This window comes from Wallemia ichthyophaga (genome assembly GCF_000400465.1).
Source record: "Wallemia ichthyophaga EXF-994 unplaced genomic scaffold scaffold22, whole genome shotgun sequence".
Classification (NCBI taxonomy): Eukaryota; Fungi; Basidiomycota; class Wallemiomycetes; order Wallemiales; family Wallemiaceae; genus Wallemia; species Wallemia ichthyophaga.
Genome location: NW_008806295.1, coordinates 77,210 through 101,893, shown reverse-complemented (window position 1 = coordinate 101,893; position 24,684 = coordinate 77,210). Strand labels below are relative to the sequence as shown.

Below are 24,684 nucleotides of genomic sequence, written 5' to 3'. Positions count from 1 at the left end.
ATGGATGAGAAATTTAAAGGGATGATAGCAATATATCTAAGTTTGATTGAAAGAAACAAGAAATACAACGATTGATAATTCTCTAACCGTAACTGTCATCCGAAATGAGCGATATGAGTGAAAAGCGAGGAGAGGAAGAGCAGCAACAGCAAAATGCAACCAAGTTAGAGCCAGTAGACGAACCGATTGATCAAGAACAGCCAATGGATCATGATTCCCTTGAGAAGCCACAGGAAGTGAGCAGAGAAGACGTTAATCAAGAAATCCATCAAGCTGAAGAGGAGGATGAGGAGGAAGATGAAGGTGGTGAAGGTGGCGAAGGCGTTGAAGGCGGATCCGGTGAGACTCGTTGCGTTTGCGGGAATTCCGGTGAGTTTAGAGAATATTAGAGCAAATGCAACATCTAATGCACATGAAATAGATGAAGAGTCTTATGGATTCATGATTCAGTGCGAAACTTGTGGTTGCTGGCAACACGGCGTTTGCGTTGGATTGGTCGAGGAGAAATACGCACCAGAGACATATTACTGCGAGGAATGTAGACCTGATATGCACCCAATCGTGATTCCAGGGTTGGTTCTTACTGCTCGTGTCTATTCAATATCTCACTCTACAATCCCAGTCGTCCAGGGCGTAAACCAGCCAGACTCACACAACAGAGAAGAGAACTTAAGCAGAAATCTCCTATCAACAACACCTCCAACAACCCAAATCCTTCTAGACGGCGCAGTAGCTCCTCAATTGATACCGCTGAAAGGGCTCGTTCCCCGAAAAGGAGAAGCACTCTCAATAGCAGAGACGCAGCTTACGATGATGCTATCGCTGCGTCTTTATTAGATGTACAGAATGACAGTATCAAGTCTCAGATTGCTGAGAAGGAGAAGCACCGTTGGTTGCACTATGGCCCTCCTTCCCAGCAAGAAGACGAACAACATCACGACAACAATGATAACGATCACCATCCACATGATCCAACTCACCCAGACGAACTTGAACAGCCGGAGCATCCTCCCCAACCTGAGCCTGATCACACTCAACACAACGACTCCAAGGACTTGGATAAGGAGGGCGATTTGCCTCAACAAAGCGAGAGTGATCCGCCTACGTACAAAGATAAAACTGAGCCTGCACCTGACAGTGAGGCTGATTACAAACCGAGAAGCAAGTCTGAGTCTAAGAGTACCAGAGGTCGTGGAGGCAAGCGCAAGGATCAGGGGAGGAATTCTACAGCTGCCAAATCTAAATCCAAAGAGAAGAGCGTTGTCAGTGGTGTCAACGATGAAGATGATAGAAAGTATGTGCGATTGTGTATACTAATTCCCATCTCACAAAACACACAGTGAGAATAGTAAAAGATCAGCCTCACCTCCACCAGCTACAGATGAACGTGATCAGCGTGCACCACCTCGTGGATACAAGAAGCGAAGAAGAGAGACTGATGAGTCGAACAATGAGGGTAGGTTGCGGTGTTAGATTGAGGTGTAATTTTATTGCTCACTCATCATACAGAAGGATTCACCCCGCCAGCAACGGCTAATGGACCGAAACGTACAGCGAATGGCAGTCGAAAGGATAAGCAACTCCAATCACCCCAGAAACGTAAAGGAGGCACAAAAGACAAGGAGAAGAAGCAGTCATTTGATGATGAGAGTAGTTTATATTGGAATCTACCTGATCACCTTCAACACCTCAGTCACTTGCTGCCAACTGAACAACCGGAAATGCTAGCATTGAGGATACCGCACGGTTCTTCGACCTCCTCAATGGATACAGTCAAAGAATTACCAACGAGGGTCAAGTTCCCTAGCAAGAGGATGACAATTGGAGAGATGAAGAGGAGAGTGAGGAGCGTTTTAGAGTATGTCGGACGAGTGCAGATTGAAGCAGCTGAAAAACCTGCACCACCGGAGGTGACAGAAGATGGCAAAGCACCTGAGAGCATACAAATGCTTGATGACCTTACGCGTGAATTGATTCGATTTAACGATAAGTTCTCAACTTCAACAAAACGTCGAGAGGAGGAGGAAGATTGATGGTTGCCATTTATAGGTGGTGTATTTAATGACTTATAAGATGATTTTTGTATAAATTGTAGTAATAGACGTTATTGTATATCGTACCGATTTGTCTTGAGATTTTCACAACTATAAGTAAGCAAACGCAGGAGGTGCTGTAGAATCGATGAGACAACTTTACATCTTTTTCGTTTCAATGAAAATGTTTCTCTTGAAGAATTATAAGAGTCTCATCACGTTTGGTCACTCATCACAGCCTACACGTCCTCTCATAAACAATATCATCACAAAAATCATTCATTTATGGGGAATTGCGTGTCAAAGAAGGCGCAAGGAAGGCAGCTTGGTGATTCAACAACGGATGCTAAGGGCGATGATAATAAGAAAGTAAATGACTCAAATAACTTATCAAACAACGCGTCAAAAAGCCCAAATAGGGAGCTTGCAGCCAACGCAGCAGAAGAGAGGATCAAAGCGAGTGAGTCTAGGGGTGGAAGTGGATCAATGTCAATGAAGCTTCAACAATCAAGACGCAATTCAAAGCCAACAATACCACCAATTTCAAAATCTGAACCGCTAGTTGTGAGTATGAGGTACTTTGATGTATATAATCTGATTTTAAATTTAAGTGGGATTAATTATACAATCAACCAATGTAATTCATATCTTCCATATCCTCTTACCTAATGTATCTTTCAAATTGCTAGAAATTTAATAGAGTTGGTCTTACTAAATAGCTATAGCTGTTGACTTGGGGAAACGCTACAAATTCAATACCCTACACTTTAAATTACTAGCTTCGCGTACCTCACTCGGGCTTAAGCTTTCAACTCCTGCGAATCGGTTAAAATACTCCTTGAATAATTAAATTTACTTTATTATATGTCCCAATCCATTAAAGCTGATTCAGCTTTCTTAAATCATCCAGGAAACCTCCGGAGAGGCTTCCTCCTTGCGATTTTCAGCACCGTCCAGTAAGCCATCTCAATCTTTCTTTTACACTCTAACCAGTTGCACAGATTCTTAGACGTATTTGGTGTCTATGTCACTCTCATCTCACTCCCCTCAATCGGTCGTGACTTGGATATCAACAGTGCGACGCAAAATTGGATCGTGAACGGCTATCTTGTCGCATTCGCCTCTTTCCTTCTCTTTGCTGGATTACTTAGTGATCGATTCTCTCCGAGAATCATATTCACTGTAGGTCTCGCCGTCCTCGGTATCCTATCACTAGTCGCCCCTTTTTGCGACAATGCGATTGGTTTGATTGTACTTAAATCAGTCTCGGGAGTCGGTGCATCTGTCACAATTCCCTCTGCTATCAAACTGATTACTCAAATGTACACGGATATCGAATCTCAAGCAAAAGCACTCGGTGTTTTCTGCGCAACGGGTGGCTTGGCGAATGTTATCGGCACAATTGTCGGTGGCTGTCTCACACAAGCTGACTGGAGGTGGTGTTTCTGGATACTCGCTATTATAGCTCTACCCTTATCTCCCATTTCATTCTTTCTAACACCGCGCGAAAAAGTACTATACCATCCAGGTGGTCGTATAGATGTACTCTCAGTACTGCAACTTATAGTAGGCGTAGTATTACTCATATTTGCATTGACCAGTGGAAATAACGTTGGTTGGGGCACTGCGCAAGTCATAGCACCACTCATTATCTCGATCATCTCTTTCGTTGTTTTTGGTTGGTGGCAAACCCGCGTAGATCAGAGTTCAGCTCTTCTCCCTAAACGCCTTTGGAAATATCCCGGTTTCACCGTCTTGTTTGGTGTTTGTTTTCTCATCACGCTTTGGTGGACTACTACACTGGAATCTCTCACTAGAATTTACATCGATGTTTGGGATTTTGAACCTTTAGACGCTGTCGTACATTTTATTCCTTTCGGCATCTCTTCTGTCATTTGCTCAGTAGTGGTGGCTTATCTGCTTCGCTACATTAACATAAAAGCTACGCTTCTGTTCGGTTTCATTGCTTCCACTACTGGTGCGATTGTTTTGGGCTTTGGTGATGATATCAGCAAATTTTGGAGATTGCAGGTACCTGGTATGGTAGTCGGTAGCGGTGGAGCTGCTATCCTCTACTGCGCATCTAACGTCGCTATGATACAATCAGCACCCGATTCAGAATCTGGTTTGGTTGGGGGTGTCTTCGTCACTGCTCAGCAACTCGGTTCAGCTATTGGTATTAGTTTGTTCACTGTAGTGCAGTTGCAGGTGGATAGGAGGGACACTTCTAACAATCAATTTATTGGAACTTCCGCTGGAGATTGGTGGGTGGTTCTGATTCTATAAACATTTGAAGCTCATTTAAATTCACAGGTTCTTGGCTGGTTTGCACTTTTGCGGACTTTTGTTCATTCTCTTCCTCTTGCCTTGGAAAGTCGGCGCTATTGAAAATGAAACGGATGAGGAGGTCGCAGAGAAAACTAGCCATATTGAGAAAAGAGATAGTGAGGAGGATGTTAAGGATGGTGTTAAGGAGGACGTTAAGGATGATACAAAGGATGGCAAGAACAGTGTCAACAAGGAAACAGCATAGACATTCAGCATCGAATCACACATTACAGATCAGGATTTTAGTCATATTATTTCATTTCAACTTTTTCACTTTCTAGGATCTTATTGCATTTCACAATTTTCACATATCACTATTTGTAAACTACAAATACATAATTAATACAATAAAGTCTATAACATATGCTGAGGGAAGATGAGTGGGACTCTAGATTTATTGAAAGTTGACTGGATGAGGTGAGGGTCTTGACTTTTGATCCAGTCGAAGCGATCGCTGTATCGCGTAGGAGGGGTATACCCTCGCTGATGATATTGCAGTAAAACATCATCTATAGCCAGATTATACCGCGACTTTGCGAATGTCTTGAGACACATATTCAAGAAACCCTCATCTATGCTCATCTCGCACCTGCCCACATGATGCTTAGATGGTCTGTGTCTAACACTTTTATAAAGACTGGCAGCTAGATAGGTAGCCGAATTACACCTTAGCTTGAGAAATTTGTATATCTTCTTATACTGCTTTTCATTAGCAATTTCCTCTCTCGATCTGGCATGGAAGTTGGTACGTATCCATCTCCTACCACCCCACCCTAGGCTCATCTCGTGCTTCCTATATTTACTTGCCTCTTGAGCCATGATCGCCATTAGGGAGGTGAGTGATTCCACCGCCATATTCTCAAGATGCCGGTCTTTGAGGAGACGGGAGCTCAGGCCTGTTTTAAGATTGCGATGGAGTGCCGCAAATAGATCACTGGAGCTCTGTTCATCGAGTTGTTTGAGCACCTTACCGCGCTCTTCTTTAGGTGTGTTAAGGTTTAGGTGGGGGAGATGCTGGTATGTGAGGGGAGCGACCATGCTGTATTCACCTACAGCAACGTAATACTTGAGGAGTGCCGAGATAGTTTCGTCATCTACCTTGTAGCTTTTCATTTTCTTCAGCTGCGCTAACACCCTCTCATCGCTATGTGTTTCAAAGAGGTGGCTAGGTTGGTTGTTGATTTTCCACTGCAAAAATTCTACGAGGCGCGTGGAGAGAGGTAAATCGTCGACATCTACACTAGCGCTGAGGATTGCGTTGAGGGTGTCGCTGCGTACAGTGCCATGACGGCTGTTGAACGATTGCAGTAGTGACTCCACCCTCTGCACATCCCGCGCATGAGTGAAATGATGAATGAGAGCATTGTAGCTGGACGCGTTAACCCCTTTCACTCTCTTATAATCTGATTGGTTGGTGTTGGTGAAAATGTGACCTGAAGTTATATCATCTGAGAGGTTCTGCAGGATGTGCTCAAAGCGGAGGGTATATTGAGAAGATTTATGTGCGCGTGTGTATTGAGATAAAGCGCTAATCATAGAAGCGTAGTGTGGCATGCGTATACGATCATCGAGGAGATGAGCAATGTGTAATAAAGCGTCGCCTTTAATTTGCTTGTAGGGGTCGGATTGAGATGCGTGTAGCCTGTCAAGGAGCATCTTAATGAGAGTTTTCGAAGGTTGCCAAGTTACGTGAGTTGGTGTGCTGGGTGTGGTTGTAGTTGTGGTTGTGGATTCTGTTTGAGTACATGTGCTTTTCTGTAACTTTTGTGCCTCAGAGATTGCGAATTTCCTGCACCACTGCGAGTATAGAGCAACAGCGCCACCAATCATTTCCGCACTGAGCAAGCCGAATATAAGAAGCATGAGAAAATCACGCAGAGCCCTCCTATCGCCAAGCTTAGCGTGGTGAGAGACGAACATCCTAGCAGCTCTAGCACCGGGTGTTGGGAATTGAGAAATGAGATAGAGGAAGGAATAGGAGGGTCTGTTGGGGGATTTGTTGGCGAGAGCATTATTTCTACTACTATTATCACCAACAAGCGCTTGTAAAATTGAAGACATAGTTTTCATTGGAAGCCGTCGCCTGGAGAAAGGGAAGTAGATATCAGGCGAACGAGCAGCAGCTCTAGCAAATGCTATAGACATTTTACGTGCTTCATAGATATCGCCACGCCTAATCAAACCATGAAGGTAGGTTGTCTGTGCTAGCCCTAGAGAATAGGATTTCTGAGGTTGGCAGAGTGGACCAAGCTGCATTGCTAGATTTTTAATTTGAGAATAGGCATCGCTCGATGGACTGCCATTCCTGAGTAATTGGCGTATAGTGGAAGATGCTTGACGCGAGTATTTTGCAGGATTTGAAGGTGGATTCACTGTAAATGATGTTATTATCGATGAATACACATCAAATACTATCTTACTCGGATTATTCAACTACCTTTGTTCGTAGTCGTAGTTGTGTACTAAGAAGCCACCTTCCATGACACAATCGAGCTATTTTAGCAATCCCAGTTTGGTGAGTTGAATGATATTCTACATCCAGTATCTTATGCTATTCAGGACCACGGTGTCGCTGGAATGGGCGCTGGAATCGCTTCCACAATCGCAATGCAGCCACTAGATCTAATCAAGGTGCGCTTGCAAGTTACGGATAAATCTACACACAAAGACTTATTAAGTACATTCATACGAAGCAATGGCTGGAAGGGCATGTGGCGAGGCGTTACTACCAATATTATCGGTAATTCCGTGAGCTGGGGCGGATATTTCTGGCTGTAAGAGGGGAATTTAGCTATTAATTTACGCTATAACCTCGATACAGCTACACAGGCGTTAAAAATCGCCTTCATTCTAGCCATCCTGCGCGAAATTTGGGTCCATTGGAACATCTCTACGCGGCATCTGAAGCAGGTTGGTTCTTAATTACACCTATATACATCCAAAATAACTTAAAGGCAGGTTCCATCATTGCTATCACTACAAATCCCCTTTGGCTCATCAAAACGAGAATTTTCTCAACCAAACAACATGATAAAGGTGCTTATCGCGGGCTAGCGCGTGGGTGGATGTAGTGCAAGCAGAAAGATACACTAATAAACAAACTACCAGACGGTCTAATTGAAATTGGCAGAAAAGAAGGAATGCGCGGGTACTGGAAAGGCACTCTACTCGCTTTATTCGGTGTGCTACAGGGCGCAATACAGTTCGCAGTTTATGAGGAGCTAAAGATTTGGCGTTCGAAATCTTCTGGGAACCTATCGAACACTCCAACTTGGCTGGTGAGTGATTTGTGTTGGTGCGCTCACTCTGTCTAACAACCCAGTCCAACTGGGAATACACGCTCATGTCAGGAGCATCGAAATTATTTGCCCTGGGAACTACCTACCCTTATCAAGTGGTTCGCACTCGAATTCAGGTCAGTTACGCTTTCACCTGCTGACCTCGCCTACTAACCCCGAAATTGCCGCAGAACCAAAATCATTACAGCTCAATAGCCCATTGCGTCGCTTCGACCTACAGGAATGAAGGCTTACGTGCTTTTTATCAAGGCGCCGGGGTTAACGCGATAAGGATTCTGCCAGGAACATGCGTTACGTTCGTTGTGTGAGTTAAGTTGGGGGTGAAAATTGGCCTTACTAACCTGGAATGTGAAGTTATGAGAACATATCGCGCTTATTACAGTCTCACGCAAATTAAAACACCCATTTGTACCAATCTAATCTATTCTTCGCCCTTTTCGCCGCTCTGCTTATCACCTGCTGTATAAGATGACTTGACTTCCTTTTTAGGCCACGCTTAATTTATACTACCTAAAACGTCAACTGGGCTATTTTGGTTCCAAACGCTTTTGCTTCAACTGTCCGATGTCTTCCAACACGCTAGAGAAGAGGCAGTCGTCTCTCCCGCCAGTTATAAACATACTTAACAAGGACAGCAGCAAACCTAGTGGCCTTAAGGCGTTATACTGCCATCCACTGCTGCAAGTGGGTTGAGGATGCACACGGGCAGTTGCTTCAGTCTGACTCACTGTCCACCCGCAGGTTTCAATCGTCGGTTTGATCTGCTTCTGTGGTCCGGGACTGTTCAACGCTTTGACTGGTGAGGCACACGAGCACAACATCCCCACACTTTACTCACACCTTCTCCAGGTTTGGGTGGAGGTGGACAGGCTTCTCCGGAAGTGGCCAACAAGGCAAACGCTGCACTCTACGCGACATTCGCAACTGTCGCTTGGTTTGGCGGTAGTGTCGTTAACCTTATTGGCCCTATCCTTGCCATGATGATTGGTAGCGCTGGTTATTGTCTCTACATTGGCTCATTCCTCGCACTCAACTACCACCCAGATGCGGGCGGCTTCAACATTGCAGCAGGAGCTATACTCGGTTGCTGCGCTGGTCTTCTATGGACTGCTCAGGTGAGTTGGGTTTTTCTTGTTGCATGTCTCAGGCAGCACCTCGACTAACAAACGCATAAACAGGGATCGCTGATGCTCTCGTACCCAACTGAGGACAAGAAAGGTCTATACACCTCTATTTTCTGGGTAATATTCAATTTCGGTGGTGTTATCGGGTCGGCTGTGTCTGTCGGTACGAATTGGGACTCTGAACAAGGGGGAGTGACCAACTCGACGTATATTGCCTTTGTCGCGGTAACGGCCCTGGGCGTGCTACTACCATTAACATTGCGTGCACCCTCCAAGATGATCAGAGAGGATGGCTCAGCAGTTGTCATCGAGAGAGCGACAACATGGAAGACAGAACTCATCAACCTTTACAGAGCGCTAGTCGACGACCCTTGGATCACGCTCCTCTTCCCCTTCTTCTTCGCCTCTAACTGGTTCTACACGTACCAGTTCAACGACTTCAACGCAGCGCTGCACAACGTTCGTACGCGATCCCTCAACGGCCTCTGCTACTGGCTGGCGCAGATAGTCGGCGCGGTTATCTTCGGCCAGCTGCTCGACATCAGCAGGGTGAACCGCAAGTGGAGGGCTACAATTGGATGGTGTGTCCTTTTCGCCATGGTCTGGGCGACGAATGCAGGTTTCTACACAATACAACGTCAGTTCTTCGATACGCCCACTGACCAGATCGATACTATTGATCTGACGTCATCGCGCTACCCGCACCGCATCGTTCTCTACATATTCGCAGGCGCACTCGACGCTGCGTGGCAGACATACGCATATTGGATGATGGGATCAATGAGCAATGATCCATCTAAACTGGCATTTTACGCTGGTTTCTATAAGGGCTTGCAGTCGGCTGGTGCAGCTATCATCTGGGCTTGCGATAGCCAAATGGGATCGCTAGGCGCTCTCGCCTCATCGTGGGCACTCATGGCAGGTGGTCTCCTCCTCGCCCTCCCAATGGTCTGGTGGCGTATCAAAAACCACACTACTCTCGCAGATGAAACTATGGTGAGGGACGTCGAGGACGTCGACGAGCACGCACGGCCGCATGAACTCGGTGAGCTCGATCATGGAGCTTCTCAGGAACACATAAAGAAGTGAACGATATGTATTATTCCCTCTTACGGATCTCTTGTACTATTAAAACATTGATTATGATTTTTCATCCTGTTGCAGCTGTAAGAAGAATTGGGCTGTGGATGGGGTAATAAGGCTAGACTGTAAATGGATAGATTCCGGAATATCCACGCTACCCTGGTGTCGCCCTAGCATCACGTCATGCCAGATATGACGTAGAGTGATCGAGTCATTGAGTCATTGAATTAAATTTAAGAAATCGGCCAACAGCTTGTCTAACACTATCATTCATACAACTCACAAGAATGTCAATTGATATCGTTTGCTGCACAAACTGGGAGCTCACCGCGTACCACGTCCCGCTAATCGTGGCAAAGTACAAGGGCTACTTCAAAGACGAAAACCTTCGCGTGGCGACGATCCACCCCGAGGATGTTTCCGACGTCACCGAGATAGTTGGCTCGGGCAAGGCAGACCTCGGATTGAAGGCTATGATCCACACGCTTGCTGGTAAAGCCCGCGGCTACCCGATCAAATCCATTGGTACACTCATGGACGAGCCCTTCACAGGTCTGCTCTACCTCAAAGGCAATGGCGTCACAAATGACTTTACCTCGCTTAAGGGCAAGAAGATTGGCTACGTCGGCGAATTTGGTAAGGTTCAAGTAGCTGAGCTTGCCCAAGCACATGGCATGCGCGATGATGAGTACGAGGCTGTTAGATGTGGAATGAATATCTCCAAGGTGGGTAGAGTATCCGCAGTGAGACATTTCCACTTAAGCAACTCCAGGCACTCATCGATGGCAAGATTCATGCTGGTATCGGTCTCGAGAACATGCAACAAGTAGAGGTGAGATAAGGGTTCCACTCTTTATTGTCTTTTTATCTGCGAACATCGACTGGAATATGACTGGGGCTCTGTAATGGTGTCTTGATATCGATGGTACACGGTACACAGTACACGGTACACAAAAAGGTACGCACATCTCCTAACGGGAGCTTGTTGCAATGGAGCTGCCGGTGCAGCTGGAGATAGATGGCTGAGTGTAACTTGCACACCCATCCGTCAGCCAGCTGCTGAGATAATACGGTCCGAACCTGTCCATGGTCATGCATGCGAAGGGATGCCTTCATGGCAACAAGTCCTTATAACCCCGTTATATTCCATCGATAACGTTATACTAACTGCTTTTTTTCATATACTAACAGAAACGCTTTGTAGCTCGAGGAGTGGTGTAAATCTGTCAATCGTCCTGCGACGGATGTGCAGATGCTGCGGTATGCGTGGTACACTTGTTCGGGCTGACCAAGTTGATAACACGATGACAAACAGTATTGACCAACTTGCCGAACTGGGATGCTGCTGCTTCTGTTCAATCCTCTACATTGGTAATGAAGGTTAGTTGATTGAGCGCGGGTTCTGCTTGCGCGATGCTCACCCCACCCACCAGCATGGCTTGAAGCACACCCCAACGAAGCTCGTGGCTTTATGAAAGCTGTCAAGAGAGCTGCCGACGATCTCATTCGCGATCCAAAGGGCACTTGGGAACTCTTCCAAGAGTTGAAGGTGGGTTTTTATTAAAGGTATATTGCAAGGCTATTCCTCACACCCACCCCAGCCCGCTATGAGAAGTACCCTTGCATCTCTCCAATTCGCCAGATCATTCAATTATATGCGCTCGGACCTGGCTAACGTCGACCGTGACTGGAGAAAGGTTACTGGATACTCTCAACGTCTCGGTATCTTCCCCGAGGAACTCCAACCTAACTACACGAACGAGTATTTGTCTTGGGAGCTCGACGATGAGGAAAAGGTCGACGGTAACGCTAAGCAGGCTGAGATGATTAAGAAGCAGGCACAAGTCGCTCAAAACGGCGGTGTCTTAGTCGAGGCAGCTTAGCTTGAAAACTTGCGGAGGGTGATGCGAAGAAACAATTATCTTGAAATATGATTTATATGAATAACCCACGTTATCGAATTGAACTTGATGATTTGCTGTGATGGCTGTGACGTGTCTAATTGGTGAAATTTTGCACAAAAGGGTGACTGTTGTAGTACTCATTACAGTTAAGAGGTGGATTTAAGCTAATTGACAGTTGCATCATAACAAAGTCATAAATCAACGTACAAGACATCTATTTCATATCAACAACACACCTAATACAATCACCTCCGTGCATATCATGGAACGCCTCATTGATTTCAGCCAAAGATCTTGAATGAGTGTGGAAAGAGTCTACGTCCAGCTTCTTATTGAGGTAGTCTAATACGATACCAGGGAGTTCAGATCTACCTTTAACACCACCGAAAGCAGAGCCCTTCCACACTCTCCCTGTAACGAGTTGGAAAGGCCTAGTAGAAATTTCCTTTCCAGCGGCTGCGACACCGATAATGATACTCTCACCCCATCCCTTGTGACACGCTTCAAGGGCAGATCTCATTACGCCGACGTTACCAGTGCAATCGAAGGTGTAGTCCAGTCCACCGTCAGTGATTTCAACCAAATGTTGTTGAATGGTTTTATCGTGTATTTCTAATGGGTTAATAAAGTCAGTTGCACCGTGTTTATCAGCGAACTCCTTCTTCTTATTGTTGGTATCGACAGCGATAATACGCGCAGCGCCAGCAGCTTTAGCGCCTTGTACGGCAGCAAGACCAACGCAACCGACACCGAAGATGGCCACGTTAGCGCCTTTAATGTGTGATTGCTTCGTAGCAGCCCCATAGCCAGTGGTGATACCGCAACCGAGCAAACAAGATTTTTCAGCGGGAGCGCTCTTATCGACAGCAACGACAGAGTGCTTGCTAACGACGGTGTATTGACTGAAAGTAGAGCAACCCATGAAATGGTAAACGTCTTGACCACGGCATTTAAAGCGAACGGTGCCATCGGGCATAACACCTTGGCCTTGAGTGGCTCTCACTCTTTGGCAGAGGTTGGTTCTACCGGACTTGCAGAACTTACACTCCTTACACTCTGCAGTGTAGAGAGGAATAACGTGGTCACCGGGCTTTACATCGGTGACGCCGTCACCAACACTCTCGACGACACCGGCACCCTCATGGCCGAGGATCGACGGGAATTTGCCTTCACTGTCATGGCCAGCGAGAGTGTACGCGTCTGTGTGGCAAACACCAGTGAAATCAACTTTCATTCTTACTTCATCTGGGCCAGGTGGGAGTACTTGGATTGTTTCTAGCTGTAAGTCCTTGGAGGGTTCCCAAGCGACGGCGGCAGTGCAAGTAATAATCTGCAAGCGTTGTTAGATTGTGTAAGCTACGAATTGTTTTATATTCACATTATTTGTAGACATAATTGTATCAGTTCAAGCTGAAAATTGGCTCGATTGAATTATATTTAAAAGGCAAAGAAAACTCCGATAGACGGACATATAAGAGATGTAATAAGATGATAGGGTTGAATAATTGAAGCACCTCACTACAACTCGGTGTTGTCGGTATTGTCGGTGAAATATCGGTGGATTGTGAGCCACGGGGCGTATACCTTGAGTGGCTATAAACACAAATCCAAAAAAACCAAAGAAAATAAATATTTTTATTTGTTATAATTCTCATACTTTCACCACCATGTCCTTGGGAATATTCAGAAGTGCAGTTAGAGGAGCTGGAAGGGTTAATAATCTTAGAAGTTCAATCTCAGTTACGCCACGCAGATACGCATCTGATAATGGACCTGTTATGGTGGGGTGTTTGAACGCACGACTTAGAAATCCCTAACAAACCCCAGATGCAAGTCAGAGAAGCCCTTAACGCGGCAATGGAAGAAGAAATGCTTAAAGACGAGACCGTCTATGTTATGGGCGAGGAAGTGGCTCAGTACAACGGCGCTTACAAAGTCACCAAAGGTCTTCTCGACAAATTCGGTGAAAAGAGGGTCATAGACACCCCAATCACCGAGGCTGGCTTTGCTGGTTTGGCTGTCGGCGCTGGTTTGGCTGGTTTGAGACCTGTTTGCGAGTTCATGACTTGGAACTTTGCCATGCAAGCAATGGACCAAATCATAAACAGCGCAGGTAAAACTTACTACATGAGCGGTGGTAATGTACCTTGCCCTGTCACTTTCAGAGGTCCAAACGGCGCTGCTTTGGGTGTCGCTGCCCAGCACTCGCAAGACTACGCCGCTTGGTATGGCTCTGTCCCCGGTCTCAAGGTTCTCTCTCCTTACTCTTCAGAAGACTGTAAAGGTCTTCTCAAGTCGGCTATTAGAGATCCTAACCCAATTTGTTTCCTCGAGAATGAAGTTCTTTATGGTCTCAGTTTCCCTATGTCCGAGGAGGCTATGAAGGATGACTTCTACCTCCCAATCGGCAAGGCAAAGGTTGAAAGAGAAGGCAAGGATATTACTTTTGTCGCCCACAGCTTGGGTGTCCACCACGCCCTCGACGCCGCACAAACCCTTAAGGAGCAAGAGGGTGTTGAGGCTGAAGTTGTCAACCTTCGCTCTATCAGACCTCTCGATATCGACACTGTGATTAGCTCCGTCAAGAAGACTAACAGACTGGTCACCGTCGAGGGTGGTTTCCCAAAGTTCGGTGTCGGTTCTGAAATCTGCGCTCAAGTTATGGAATCTTCCGCATTCGACTACCTTGACGCTCCACCAATCAGAGTCACCGGCGCTGATATCCCAACTCCTTACGCACAAAACTTGGAAACTCTCGCTTTCCCTAATGGTGAGGTTGTTCACCGCGTTGCAAAGAGAGTTCTCTACAAGTCGTAAGCACTCTCCCTCTCACCTTCCTCTCTATACACTGGTAGATAAAATCAAAAGCAGTATACATAAGTACATATAAATTACATTCCCCATTCTTTAAGGTGTTTGTAGTGATGGTCGTCTTCTCCCCAAGACTTGGTTCCTCTTTCAATCTTGTCTTGGTGGAGAATACTGTTAACAGCATCTTGGTTATACACACCAAACTGTATCGAGTGGGGCGTCGATGGTAAAGTCTCGTACACCTTCCTAGCCTGTCTCAATTCACCCAAGAAGGCATCAATGCTGAGTGCGTGTTTATCCACGATGAGCTGCTTGAGTGGTGTATTCTGGATAAGTACCTCTTCGACACTGCCAAACTTCCTAATGTAGTCTAATGCCCGAATTGGTCCAACAGAAGGAACGGTTAGGGCGAAATCTGTGCCAGCGAGGAGTGCAAAGTCTATAAGTTGCGTGTGGGTGAGGTGAAGTGCGTGGTGTAGTTGAGTACCATCAAACACTCTAGCAATACCGCCTTCACCGCCATCGCGAATCAACTTTGCACCGTAAATGAGCACATCAGTGTCCTCACTAAGCACGTAATCTGCCAAACCACGCAAGACAAGTGCACTAGCCAGTGCTTCCCCCTCGTGCAGTTGCTTTGGCGATTGGTCGACGGTGATTACAGGAACACCAGCAGCCCCGAGGAGGTCTTTAACGCGGCTATACACGGCGCTATTCGGTGGACGCTTGCTGTAGCGGGTGATAGCCGAGTTAGTAGAGTTCTTGAGGTGGTTGAGGTGTGTTTGTGTGTATGCCTCTGCCTCTCTGTGGCTCTGCACACTCCCATACACCCGCCGCTCCTCCAAGTCGCGCAGCTGCTGTGCCTGGGCGGGCGAGCGGGGTATAACCACGCTATCCACATAACCGCAGACGCGCGTATAGTCCTTGCTTTCCACTGCCGCTTTGAAAGCCGCTTCGAAACCCACGAGCCGGTGGAGCCTCGCCTCCTCGCCAGCCAGACGGGAGCGGTGGACGGCGCGTGTGCGCTCACGTCGCTCCCTCTCCCGCCCCTTCTGATCGAGACGGCCGTCACCGTCGAACACGCCTATCAGGCGGACGTTGGCGGCGTTTGCGTCGTGCACCAGCCGCGCAAGGGCTTCTAGATGCGGCACCCGTCCGTAGTAGTAGCGCTGTGTGAGCAACGTCGTGTCGCTGTGGGCTGTCAGTGCTCACTCGGTGTGTACGCGTCTAACCACCCCCACATGGCAACAGTAGCACCGCGGATCGCCCACCACCGCCCGCTGAGATTCGTTATAACGTCCGGGCTGTACGAGGTGTTAGCTGTGTATCTCCAGCTCTACGGCCACATCCACCCACCAAAACCTCTTTATCACCGCCGTTAGATCTTTAACGCCCATTTCATCGTCGTCGAGAAGGAGGAATGAATAAATAGTCGATTACATCACAGATTACATTAATGACGTCTTCAATACGCTATACGACTCATTCTCCAGCAAACCGAGCCTGGCGCCTTCAGTGAGGAGGAGGTGTGTGGAGGTGGACGAGTAGAATGGGTCCATGACGTCACTCTGCGATTCGCGCGGTGTGCTCATGTATCCGCGCAGTACTCTCTCCATATTGAGCAGCCTCTCTGTCATTTCACAAAGCGTTATCTGATACTGCACGCTGTCTCCCTTCCACACGCCACCTAACGACTTGATCAGTATCGGCAGTCTGCGATACATGTCGCGAAGGTGTGTCCGTTCAGCCGCATCAGCCGTCTCTCTAGCCCCGCCGAGGACCATCTGCGGGACCTTCTCAACGACGTCCACATACTCCCACAGTAACTTGCCCCTGCTAGCCCAGCCATCGACGGATTCGGTGACCAGTGGCTCGAGCAGGCGTCTGAGAAGAGCGAGGTCGTCGCGTATAATAGCCTCTGGAGCGAGCACGTCCACCGCCACCGCGTGTGCCTCGCTGTGCATCTCCGCCGCTAGCAGCAGCTTGTACTGCGCGTATCTGTCGCCTTTGTACTGCGCATGCGTCGCTTTCGCCCTAAACAGCCAGGTGGCGGGTACAAGGAGGGTTTCAGTGAGGAATGCCTCGTCAGCCGCTGTGTATCCTGCTACATTGCGCGTTAGACTCTCCTTCACGGACCACTCTCGCATCTCGTCGAGCTCGATGTGTAGTAGTATGAACACACTCCACGCGGCTAGCCCCATCTGCTCAACTTGCGCGGCGTAGCTCACTGTGAGTCCATCGGCCTTCTGCGAATGTCCTTGGACTACCTTTTCTTCCTCTGAATGCTCCTCGCTCGTTACTCCTTCCTCTTCCTCCAGCCCCACGGCAAAACGGCCGAAATCTCGCACGCGCAGGACGCGCGAGAGGATAGTGTAGACATGCCAGCTAACGCGCCAGTCCATTTTCGAGCTGGTGAATCCTATAGGCTCGAGGGCTTTTTCGAGTGTGTACGCGGGGTCGATGAATAGTTTTAGGAGAGAATAGAGAGCGTCGATGGGTTCTTGTTTGCTGGTAGAGTGGGAGTGGACATGGAAGTGAGGCGCGATAGGCGGAGCAGCAGTAGGTACGAATCGACCATCCTCATCGCTATGTGCTGTGTCGTACGCACTCACAGCCTCGTTCACTCCCTCCTCGTCAAGCGTCGCGTACCACAGCCTCAGCCCGAAACATCTCAGCCAATCTAAGTCCTCAGATACATTAATTTCTTCCGCTTTGTCAGCTGCGTCGAAGCTACTATTGCCGTCGAGATTATTCACTACACCCGCTAATAACCCGTACACCTTGCGGTAACCCCCGTCTATTTGCGCATCAGCTTTGCATTCTTTCCATCTTTGTAGCTGCGTTGTGAGGTCGTGTCTGTATTGCGCATCGCCAGGTGTCTGCGTTATTAGGGTAGCTAGTTTGTAGTCACCGTTGCTTGCTGCGAGATGGGCGGCGCGAGCGATTTGGTGTCCACTGAGAAGAGTGAATATACGTGCAATTGGTTCAGCATCAGTATGTTTCATTTCCGATTCCACCACTTGGGATAAGGTGCTCTGTAGCCATTGCGAGAGTGCCTCCTTTCGACGGACCGCCATCACTCTGTTTCGGAGGGTATCGGGAGCGTCGTCGGGGAGACGCACATCTATCTCGTCGAATAACGCCCTTCCTAGTCGCCAATACGACGGTTCGTGGGATAAGTCATCGAGGTTGAACGTATCGACAAAGCTAGCGAATCTGAGCGTGTGGCTGGTTGTTGCAGCTGGTATCTCAGCACCCTCATCGAAAGTGATGGTGGTGTGTTTCAATTGCAGTGCGAGTGACTTTTCTATACTCTGAATGCTACTTGTGGGGCTCGAGAAGCTGCTGAATGAGACTGCAGTGGGTGATACAGAGGATATATGAGTGAACTGATCAAAATTATCAAATCCAACTCTAAATGACCTCCCTAGGGCTAAGTTTTCATCATGAAAAATGGCATTATTGGGGAAAATGGTGTCAGTGTGTTTGAATTTACGCAGAATTGGAGGTCTGAAGGGTGATTGAGATGGTGTAGGTTGTATATCTGAGTTTTGTGTGTCATGCTCTGTATGATTTGCGTGTTGCGTGTTGTGTACCAGCTTTGGGAGGTGTTGCTTGGGCGGGGCAATACCGCGCTTAGTATCGACGTCGCCCACATCGTTGTCGTCGTCGTTGTGGAAGAAAGAAGTCTGCATAACATGTACTCTCTGAGGCTGTAAACCGAGAGTGGCAGGGAATTTATCTGAATGAGGTCTATCACGACCGTCGAACGTGTTTTCAAACGCGAAAGACGAGTCGTTGTGAAGATGATTGTAGTCGTCGTCGTCGTCGTCGAGCATAACCTCGTCATCACTGTGGACGTTGCCGTGGTCATCACCATGGCCATCTAGAGATAGAGATAGAGTTGGTGGGGCATCGGCATCACCGTCGATATGATCTTGATAAACTTGGTCAAATTGCACGATATCTTCATCGCTGTCATCGTCTAAACCGTAACTGTGCAGTGTGAGTGTTCGTGGATAGCCATCTCTTAGTCCCCACACACCCCTTTGCCATCTCTGAGTTTATTAGATGATGGACGTTGCACTCAACGTTCAAATTGCAATGGTTTTTGCTAATTTTTCACAAGAGGATAAGGAGGCATTCTTTGAGCTGTTGGATGAGTATTTTGAGAGCAGACCTGGGTTGTTTAGCGGACAAAAGCCAAAGCCAAAACCTGGAGTATCGCACCAGCCAAAGCAAGAACAGGTTGTAGGGCTATATGATTATAATGGGGTGAGATGGTTTGATTTGATGGGCATTTCAACTCACTATTAGCAGACCACAGGTGAAGATTTAACCTTCAGATGTGGTGATAGAATGTCAGTGATTGATAAACCCAGTGGGGATTGGTGGAACTGCAACTTGAATGGCAGAATTGGTTTGGTTCCTTCAAATTATATCAAGTCTGTCTAGGTCTCAACCAGCTATAGCTTTGTACGACACCCACCACACTTATCAAATATATCAAATGCTCCGTCTTAAAGTTAAATACAAAAATGAGAAATATTTGATAAATTTCACTTCAGACAATCTCAACTATGTAAAGGAATTTCTGTGCGAGTTCTTTGATATTGATTGGTCCATTTCCCTCTATCTCGATGGCTTTAAAGTTACTCAGGGAAGTTTGAAGGATGATGATATTGTCGATGTTGTTGCATTATCTAATAAGAGACGTAGAAAGGTCTCTGATGGTGATTCACAGTTGTCTTCTCAGTCTGAGTCTGAGTCTAGCAGCACCAGTGAGGAAACCCCTAAAGAAGCCAAAAAACATACAAGTCACCCTGAATTCACCCATCCTACCCCACCTCACTCTGGCTCTACCCATACTCACAAAAGAAACGCGAGAAATAAGAAAAAGCTGAAATTTTTCAAGCTAGAAAATAACAGAGCCATTCCATACACCTCCCTACCAACAAACAGGATACCCAAGAACATCAAACTCACTTCAATTGACGTTGAAGACAAGAATTTCGAGCCTGGAAATAACACAATGCACGTCGATTGGCGTGGGGATCGAGGCGAGCAGGAGGAGCAGGAGGAGCAAGAGATGGATTATGGCCATCATGATCAACAAGATGAGTACCAGGACTACCATGCTGATGCCGAACAGTCATACATGGACTCAACTACTGCAACTACAAGTGGTTATAGAATTGATGACCTCCAAGAGATACTCAACTGCAGATCCAATCAACCAGCAACAAGTGCTATCTTATCTCTATCACCATCCCATCTGCTCGCTGTTGAACATTTCAAATCAGTAGCTAGTGAAAAAATGCATCACGGTGAGACACTAACAGAAATACCTCCAGTTGGATCGTTCGTGGCGTATAAAGTGAGCTATATTACCACTCACATTACTCACACCTCACATCTCCCCAGGAACTCCAACTCAATAGCAAAAATGTACCTGAGTTGGAAATGATGATTGCCAAGGTGCACAGCGTGGAGGAGGGTGTAGTATTGTTGCAACGTGTTTACTACACTGAGCACATGATAACAGAGATAGAAGATGAAGAGGGATTGAATGTTGAGCAGCTAGTCATACCAATATTCTTTGAAACGCTGCAACAATCTAACGGCGTACAACTATAGCAGCGATGAGCTAGTGTAACAACAAGATGAATAAAATGCATTAAACGGGAAGAGAGGAACACAACACACACGACAAATCATACATTCTCCAATGTAGGTGTGAAGGAAACAGGTACAGGTGACGGAGTGGGTGTGTTAGACGGACTGGGCACGACGCTGCCATTAGGCGTATGCATCCTGCTAGTCGGTGGAACGGGTGGAATTTCAGTTTTAAGTATTCTAGTCTGTTTCTTGCGAGGTTGAGGAGCGTTAGAATTTTCAGTCATGTAGAACCGTCTAAGGAGCATGATAGCCTCGTCTCTGAACACGCCACCGAGTGCAGTATATGCTTTTTGGTATTTAAGCAAGGGTTCGTCGTTGATCGGCACGACAGAGCCACAGCCACCGAAACGCTCGTTTCCAGCGCCGTAGACGACGTGATTGATACCGACCTGCCTGAGAGCAGAAGCGCACATAATACACGGCTCGATGGTAACGTAGAGCGTCGTCCTGTGGAGAAGGCTGTGATCGTCGGAGGTGCGCAGGATTTGTCCTATCGCTTCTAGCTCAGCGTGCAGCGTTGCGTTACGCAGCTCGTTTGTGCGATTGCGCGACTTGGCTATCATGCGGCCATAGCCTTGCGTCTGTGTGTGCAACGCCGTCGCTGGCTCCGTCTGCTCGACGAAGACACAGCCGACGGGGATCTCGGAAGCGTCGTAAGCCTCCTGGGCCATCTGCAAGGCCAGCCGCATCCAGTGCTTGTCGATGGGTGTCTGAACGTCTGCAGGGATGTATGTGGCCATGGCAGTGTGTCTTCTCGAGGGCACCACCAAATGAAAAAGTGGGAAAAGGAAATAATAAAGACGACGATCAAGTGCAAGGCAGTCCACGCGTCCATCGTCCTCGTTGCATCCGCCATTCTCTCCTCATTCGATACCAGCGCTGAGATTCTGCTGGGCAGCCAGACGAACGCGTTGACGCGATCGATTCTGCGCTGGGATGTATTCCACTTCCTCAGCCGCGCTATGAATTCTTACGGGGGGTGGCGCAGCGAGCACGAAATAGCATTTATGCCTGGAATTCCACTGCTGATGCGGGGATGCGGGTTAGTTATGGCCACGATACGCGACGCCCACACGCTCACGCTCTCCGACACGCTCATAGCGAGTGCCTTCCTCGCGAACCTCATCAGCCTACTGGCACCACTCGAGCTGTACAGACTGACGCGCGTCGTGTATCCGCACTACACTCCCGCACAGGCAGCTGCACCAGCGTTGCTAATGGCCGCGTGTCCTCCCTCGCCGCCTTCCCTGCTCGTGCCGTACACCGAGGCCGTGTACACGCCGCTCGCACTCATGACGGCGCGAATGGTGGCCGAGGGCTCCTGGCTGACGGCATCGCTCGTCGCTTTCGCTGCCGCTTCCACCCGCGCAAACGGCTGTCTCCTCGCCGGCTTCTTCCTCTACGAAATACTCATCCGCCCCGTCCTAGAAACGCGGCGTCTGTGTTTCCCCCCGAGAATAATTAATGTGGGCAGCGAGCACAGACTCTCTCTCGCCCAACGCTTTCACTGACACTCCCCTCTCAGCGCATAGCATTTGCGTCTCTCGGCACCATTGCATCATTCGCCCCACTCGGATATACGCAGACGGAGGCATACGCGCGGCTATGTCCGCAAGCACCTTTTTGCACGCGCACACTCCCCCTCGCATACAGCTATGTGCAAGGAACGTACTGGGATAACGGGCTATTGCGCTACTGGAATGTATCGCAAATACCCAATTTCCTCATATCGTTGCCGGTGTATGTCGTGGGGATCGTAGCCATCTGCAATCCCCACATGACTCTGCGCGCTCTCCCCCACTATGTCCTGCACACACTCACTCTCATACTCCTCCTCTGCTTTTCAAATGTACAGATCGCCCTGCGTTTCGCGACTGCCCTTCCCCCTCTGTGGTGGTGGGTGGCGGCGCACACAGATAGCAGACTCGCTCGCTCGTTCGTCGCGTGGTCCCGGCTATGGGGCTGCGTCGCTTGTGTCCTCTGGGCTGCTTTCTTACCGCCTGCGTAGGGATGGATATGCATGCATGTCATTTACTATACGCAGTCTACAGCTGTCGCTGCCTCAATACATGGACGAGATTCACCACCCACCACGACTCAGGAAGTCCGGGCACATGCTCGCGCTGTTGTTGCACCTGCTGCACCTTGTGAAAGAAAGCGTCGAGCTTGATTCCGATAAGTGCGTCAACGCCACCTACGTATTGCACGAAAGAGGTATCCCACAGAGTGACGATGGCGGAGTGCGTGGTATGTGTGGAGTTACCGACAGACTCACCGCGAGAACAGCCAACGGCTTTGCTTCGCCGTGTCTCCTCGTTCCCCGCCACAGAATCGAGAGCGACGAGCCACAAATCCTCGCTGTAGCGGTCGAGCCTGCTGATCTGCCGCACGCTTCTCTCGATGAAGACGTGGCGGTATGAGTGTCTCACATTGCCGTTGTTGGTGCCGTTGTTGGTGTCACTCCCACCCCCGCTCAGGTATCTGTTGAGCACTTGTACGCCGTCTTTGTTGAGTATGAGCTGGTGCGTGGCGGTATTCTCCGCAAACACCCTCCTCAACTCGCACAGCACCGCGTCGGGCAGTGTGTCTACGGTGGGCGTGTACTGCACTGGCTCGCCTAGCATCTTCATTGCCGCGTGCTGCACCAGTAACGGTATGTCGTCGAGGCTTTTGGCGAGGAGCTGCGAGTACACCTGGTCTCTAGCGAGAGGGGAGAGGAGGCTGTTGGGTGTGTTAGCAGTGGAAGCATCGCAATGCACCCGATCCTCTTCGAGGACCTCCACTCGCTCGATATCGTCGACATAGCGCAACACGCCGTACTGAGGAGCATCGATCCAGATATCGAAAGCGAAGAGGGCGGCGCGGTTGAAAGCGCCGAGGTGGGGAGCACTCAGTATCCGGGCGGCAGAAGCCAGAAAAGAGCGCAGAGGGCCGCGCACTACATCCAACGCCCTGCTCAGCCCACTTGTACACTCCTCCACAGCCCCGGACGCGCTGACGAAGCTCAAGAAAGAGCTGAGGAGAGCCGGGAGACAGGCGATGCGATCCACGTCGAATGCGAACTGATCCAAGAAGACCTCGGCGAATGTCGCGACGAGCGTCGGTGGATCTGCGAGGAAGGTGTCGATGTCGGCGTACTCGCGTTCCCCGTTGGGCTTGAGAGTGTGTCCGTAACGAGGGTCGCGCGGTACATTCATCGGGAGTTTGATGTACGTCGTGAATGCCTGTAGAACGGCGTGCTCGTTCGCAGTGAGGCGGTACGCAGCTTGGAAATCTGCAACCGCCGCCCGCAGACGCGCGCTGGCTGGCTCGTTGGGACAGTACTCCTTGCGATGCTCCTTGCTGTTGTCGATCACGCCCTTCTTACGCGCTTTCACGGGAGCGTGTCCGCTGGGGAGGGCGGCAGCGAGCGGTATCGTCCCCACGCCATGCTCATCGACTTCCTCCCCATCGAGCATCCGCAGTCCCCCCGCTTGGTATTCTCCTAGAGTGACGGCCATGGTTCGAGAAGACTAGCGCGAGTACCAGAAGCTGCGAGGTGCTGGGGAGAGACCGGTGGCACCGCGCTTGTAAGTTCTCCTCTGTTGCGACTTGCCCCGTGGGCCCTGATAACACCAAATCCAGTCAGCCCTCTCGCTCACCACAGCGACCATGACGAAATACACAGACACAGACGCAGACAATTCCCAGGGAAGACAGCAGGAAGAAAAAGTCCTCGATGGTTTAGAGAGGAGGCTGACGGGATTGAGCCAGTCGCTGCTGGAATTGGGCGTCGCAGCTAGCCAGGTGAACGGCGCTGAGAACGACACAGACACGCACACGCACGCGCACGCTGGCGCAGACGCAGACGCAAACACAGACACTTCCACGCCCTCACCCACCAGCACCGTCGTTAGCGAGAAAGTGCAGCAGAGCATGCACCATCTAGCCCACATCGACACGCTCAGGCGGCACACAACCACGCGCGTGCCGCTCGAAGCCATCGACCACGTCGATCAGGGCAAGAATCCTAACCTGTACACCAAGGAGTACATCGAGCAGGTGGCTGGTGAGAATATGTTCATGAATGGCAAGCTGAGTACGATCAAGGTGGGTCAGGTGGTTGTTTACCATGTTATAAACCACTCACAAACACACCCAGACTTACCACGATATGCTCGCCGTCGCTTTATCTGAAAATTTCACAGAACTGAGCCAGGTGGTTGAGTCAGGTAATTGAATATATTAACTAATGTACACCGTGTATTATGATCCACCTATATCCCTACAATATCCCAAATTTACGAGATTCTCAATGTGCACGAATAGCGGCGCGAGAAGCAAGGCGCCAATAAGGTTATCGAGCAAAGCAGGAGCTCTACCTTCGTGCTTAGCGTGACCGTAGAATTGTGCTATCCAGGAAATAACGTGCGTTATTGTGAAG

The 24,684-nt window shown here is 48.8% G+C and overlaps 15 protein-coding genes across 15 annotated transcripts; 9 read left to right on the top strand and 6 right to left on the bottom strand.

Annotated features, from left to right (window-relative positions):
- Nucleotides 1-104: 104 nt before the first annotated feature.
- On the top strand, nt 105-2,033 carry J056_002578 (Putative histone deacetylase complex subunit cti6; the record flags this gene model as incomplete). Its single annotated transcript, XM_009271843.1, has 5 exons — nt 105-369; nt 422-572; nt 623-1,294; nt 1,341-1,456; nt 1,510-2,033. The coding sequence occupies 5 exons, from the start codon at nt 105-107 to the stop codon at nt 2,031-2,033; spliced, it is 1,728 nt and encodes a 575-aa protein (XP_009270118.1).
- A 285-nt stretch (nt 2,034-2,318) lies between these two features.
- On the top strand, nt 2,319-4,566 carry J056_002577 (uncharacterized protein; the record flags this gene model as incomplete). Its single annotated transcript, XM_009271842.1, has 3 exons — nt 2,319-2,597; nt 3,027-4,297; nt 4,347-4,566. 3 exons carry the CDS (start codon nt 2,319-2,321, stop codon nt 4,564-4,566), a joined length of 1,770 nt encoding a protein of 589 aa, XP_009270117.1.
- Nucleotides 4,567-4,715: 149 nt separating this feature from the next.
- Nucleotides 4,716-6,617, bottom strand: J056_002576 (uncharacterized protein; the record flags this gene model as incomplete). The annotated part of the gene is made up of 1 exon (XM_009271841.1): nt 4,716-6,617. One exon carries the CDS (start codon nt 6,615-6,617, stop codon nt 4,716-4,718), a length of 1,902 nt encoding a protein of 633 aa, XP_009270116.1.
- Nucleotides 6,618-6,840: 223 nt separating this feature from the next.
- Nucleotides 6,841-7,968, top strand: J056_002575 (uncharacterized protein; the record flags this gene model as incomplete). Its single annotated transcript, XM_009271840.1, has 7 exons — nt 6,841-6,876; nt 6,921-7,135; nt 7,183-7,271; nt 7,320-7,418; nt 7,470-7,639; nt 7,684-7,776; nt 7,831-7,968. 7 exons carry the CDS (start codon nt 6,841-6,843, stop codon nt 7,966-7,968), a joined length of 840 nt encoding a protein of 279 aa, XP_009270115.1.
- Nucleotides 7,969-8,224: 256 nt separating this feature from the next.
- J056_002574 (UNC93-like protein) lies at nt 8,225-9,873 on the top strand (the record flags this gene model as incomplete). Its single annotated transcript, XM_009271839.1, has 4 exons — nt 8,225-8,344; nt 8,402-8,459; nt 8,510-8,775; nt 8,839-9,873. The coding sequence occupies 4 exons, from the start codon at nt 8,225-8,227 to the stop codon at nt 9,871-9,873; spliced, it is 1,479 nt and encodes a 492-aa protein (XP_009270114.1).
- Nucleotides 9,874-10,154: 281 nt separating this feature from the next.
- Nucleotides 10,155-11,750, top strand: J056_002573 (Protein NMT1-like protein; the record flags this gene model as incomplete). Its single annotated transcript, XM_009271838.1, has 6 exons — nt 10,155-10,592; nt 10,640-10,699; nt 11,072-11,127; nt 11,183-11,247; nt 11,301-11,416; nt 11,469-11,750. The coding sequence occupies 6 exons, from the start codon at nt 10,155-10,157 to the stop codon at nt 11,748-11,750; spliced, it is 1,017 nt and encodes a 338-aa protein (XP_009270113.1).
- Nucleotides 11,751-11,962: 212 nt separating this feature from the next.
- J056_002572 (S-(hydroxymethyl)glutathione dehydrogenase) lies at nt 11,963-13,164 on the bottom strand (the record flags this gene model as incomplete). The annotated part of the gene is made up of 3 exons (XM_009271837.1): nt 11,963-11,985; nt 12,021-13,101; nt 13,150-13,164. 3 exons carry the CDS (start codon nt 13,162-13,164, stop codon nt 11,963-11,965), a joined length of 1,119 nt encoding a protein of 372 aa, XP_009270112.1.
- Nucleotides 13,165-13,438: 274 nt separating this feature from the next.
- On the top strand, nt 13,439-14,588 carry J056_002571 (uncharacterized protein; the record flags this gene model as incomplete). The annotated part of the gene is made up of 2 exons (XM_009271836.1): nt 13,439-13,552; nt 13,599-14,588. The coding sequence occupies 2 exons, from the start codon at nt 13,439-13,441 to the stop codon at nt 14,586-14,588; spliced, it is 1,104 nt and encodes a 367-aa protein (XP_009270111.1).
- A 74-nt stretch (nt 14,589-14,662) lies between these two features.
- J056_002570 (uncharacterized protein) lies at nt 14,663-15,979 on the bottom strand (the record flags this gene model as incomplete). The annotated part of the gene is made up of 3 exons (XM_009271835.1): nt 14,663-15,773; nt 15,824-15,886; nt 15,939-15,979. The coding sequence occupies 3 exons, from the start codon at nt 15,977-15,979 to the stop codon at nt 14,663-14,665; spliced, it is 1,215 nt and encodes a 404-aa protein (XP_009270110.1).
- Nucleotides 15,980-16,030: 51 nt separating this feature from the next.
- Nucleotides 16,031-18,638, bottom strand: J056_002569 (Nuclear pore complex protein Nup98-Nup96; the record flags this gene model as incomplete). Its single annotated transcript, XM_009271834.1, has 2 exons — nt 16,031-18,578; nt 18,628-18,638. 2 exons carry the CDS (start codon nt 18,636-18,638, stop codon nt 16,031-16,033), a joined length of 2,559 nt encoding a protein of 852 aa, XP_009270109.1.
- A 48-nt stretch (nt 18,639-18,686) lies between these two features.
- On the top strand, nt 18,687-20,219 carry J056_002568 (uncharacterized protein; the record flags this gene model as incomplete). The annotated part of the gene is made up of 4 exons (XM_009271833.1): nt 18,687-18,857; nt 18,903-19,002; nt 19,055-19,959; nt 20,007-20,219. The coding sequence occupies 4 exons, from the start codon at nt 18,687-18,689 to the stop codon at nt 20,217-20,219; spliced, it is 1,389 nt and encodes a 462-aa protein (XP_009270108.1).
- A 77-nt stretch (nt 20,220-20,296) lies between these two features.
- Nucleotides 20,297-21,001, bottom strand: J056_002567 (tRNA-specific adenosine deaminase 2; the record flags this gene model as incomplete). The annotated part of the gene is made up of 1 exon (XM_009271832.1): nt 20,297-21,001. One exon carries the CDS (start codon nt 20,999-21,001, stop codon nt 20,297-20,299), a length of 705 nt encoding a protein of 234 aa, XP_009270107.1.
- Nucleotides 21,002-21,223: 222 nt separating this feature from the next.
- On the top strand, nt 21,224-22,269 carry J056_002566 (GPI mannosyltransferase 2; the record flags this gene model as incomplete). Its single annotated transcript, XM_009271831.1, has 2 exons — nt 21,224-21,727; nt 21,787-22,269. The coding sequence occupies 2 exons, from the start codon at nt 21,224-21,226 to the stop codon at nt 22,267-22,269; spliced, it is 987 nt and encodes a 328-aa protein (XP_009270106.1).
- A 37-nt stretch (nt 22,270-22,306) lies between these two features.
- On the bottom strand, nt 22,307-23,761 carry J056_002565 (uncharacterized protein; the record flags this gene model as incomplete). The annotated part of the gene is made up of 1 exon (XM_009271830.1): nt 22,307-23,761. One exon carries the CDS (start codon nt 23,759-23,761, stop codon nt 22,307-22,309), a length of 1,455 nt encoding a protein of 484 aa, XP_009270105.1.
- A 151-nt stretch (nt 23,762-23,912) lies between these two features.
- J056_002564 (Mediator of RNA polymerase II transcription subunit 10) lies at nt 23,913-24,480 on the top strand (the record flags this gene model as incomplete). The annotated part of the gene is made up of 2 exons (XM_009271829.1): nt 23,913-24,350; nt 24,403-24,480. 2 exons carry the CDS (start codon nt 23,913-23,915, stop codon nt 24,478-24,480), a joined length of 516 nt encoding a protein of 171 aa, XP_009270104.1.
- Nucleotides 24,481-24,684: the final 204 nt, after the last annotated feature.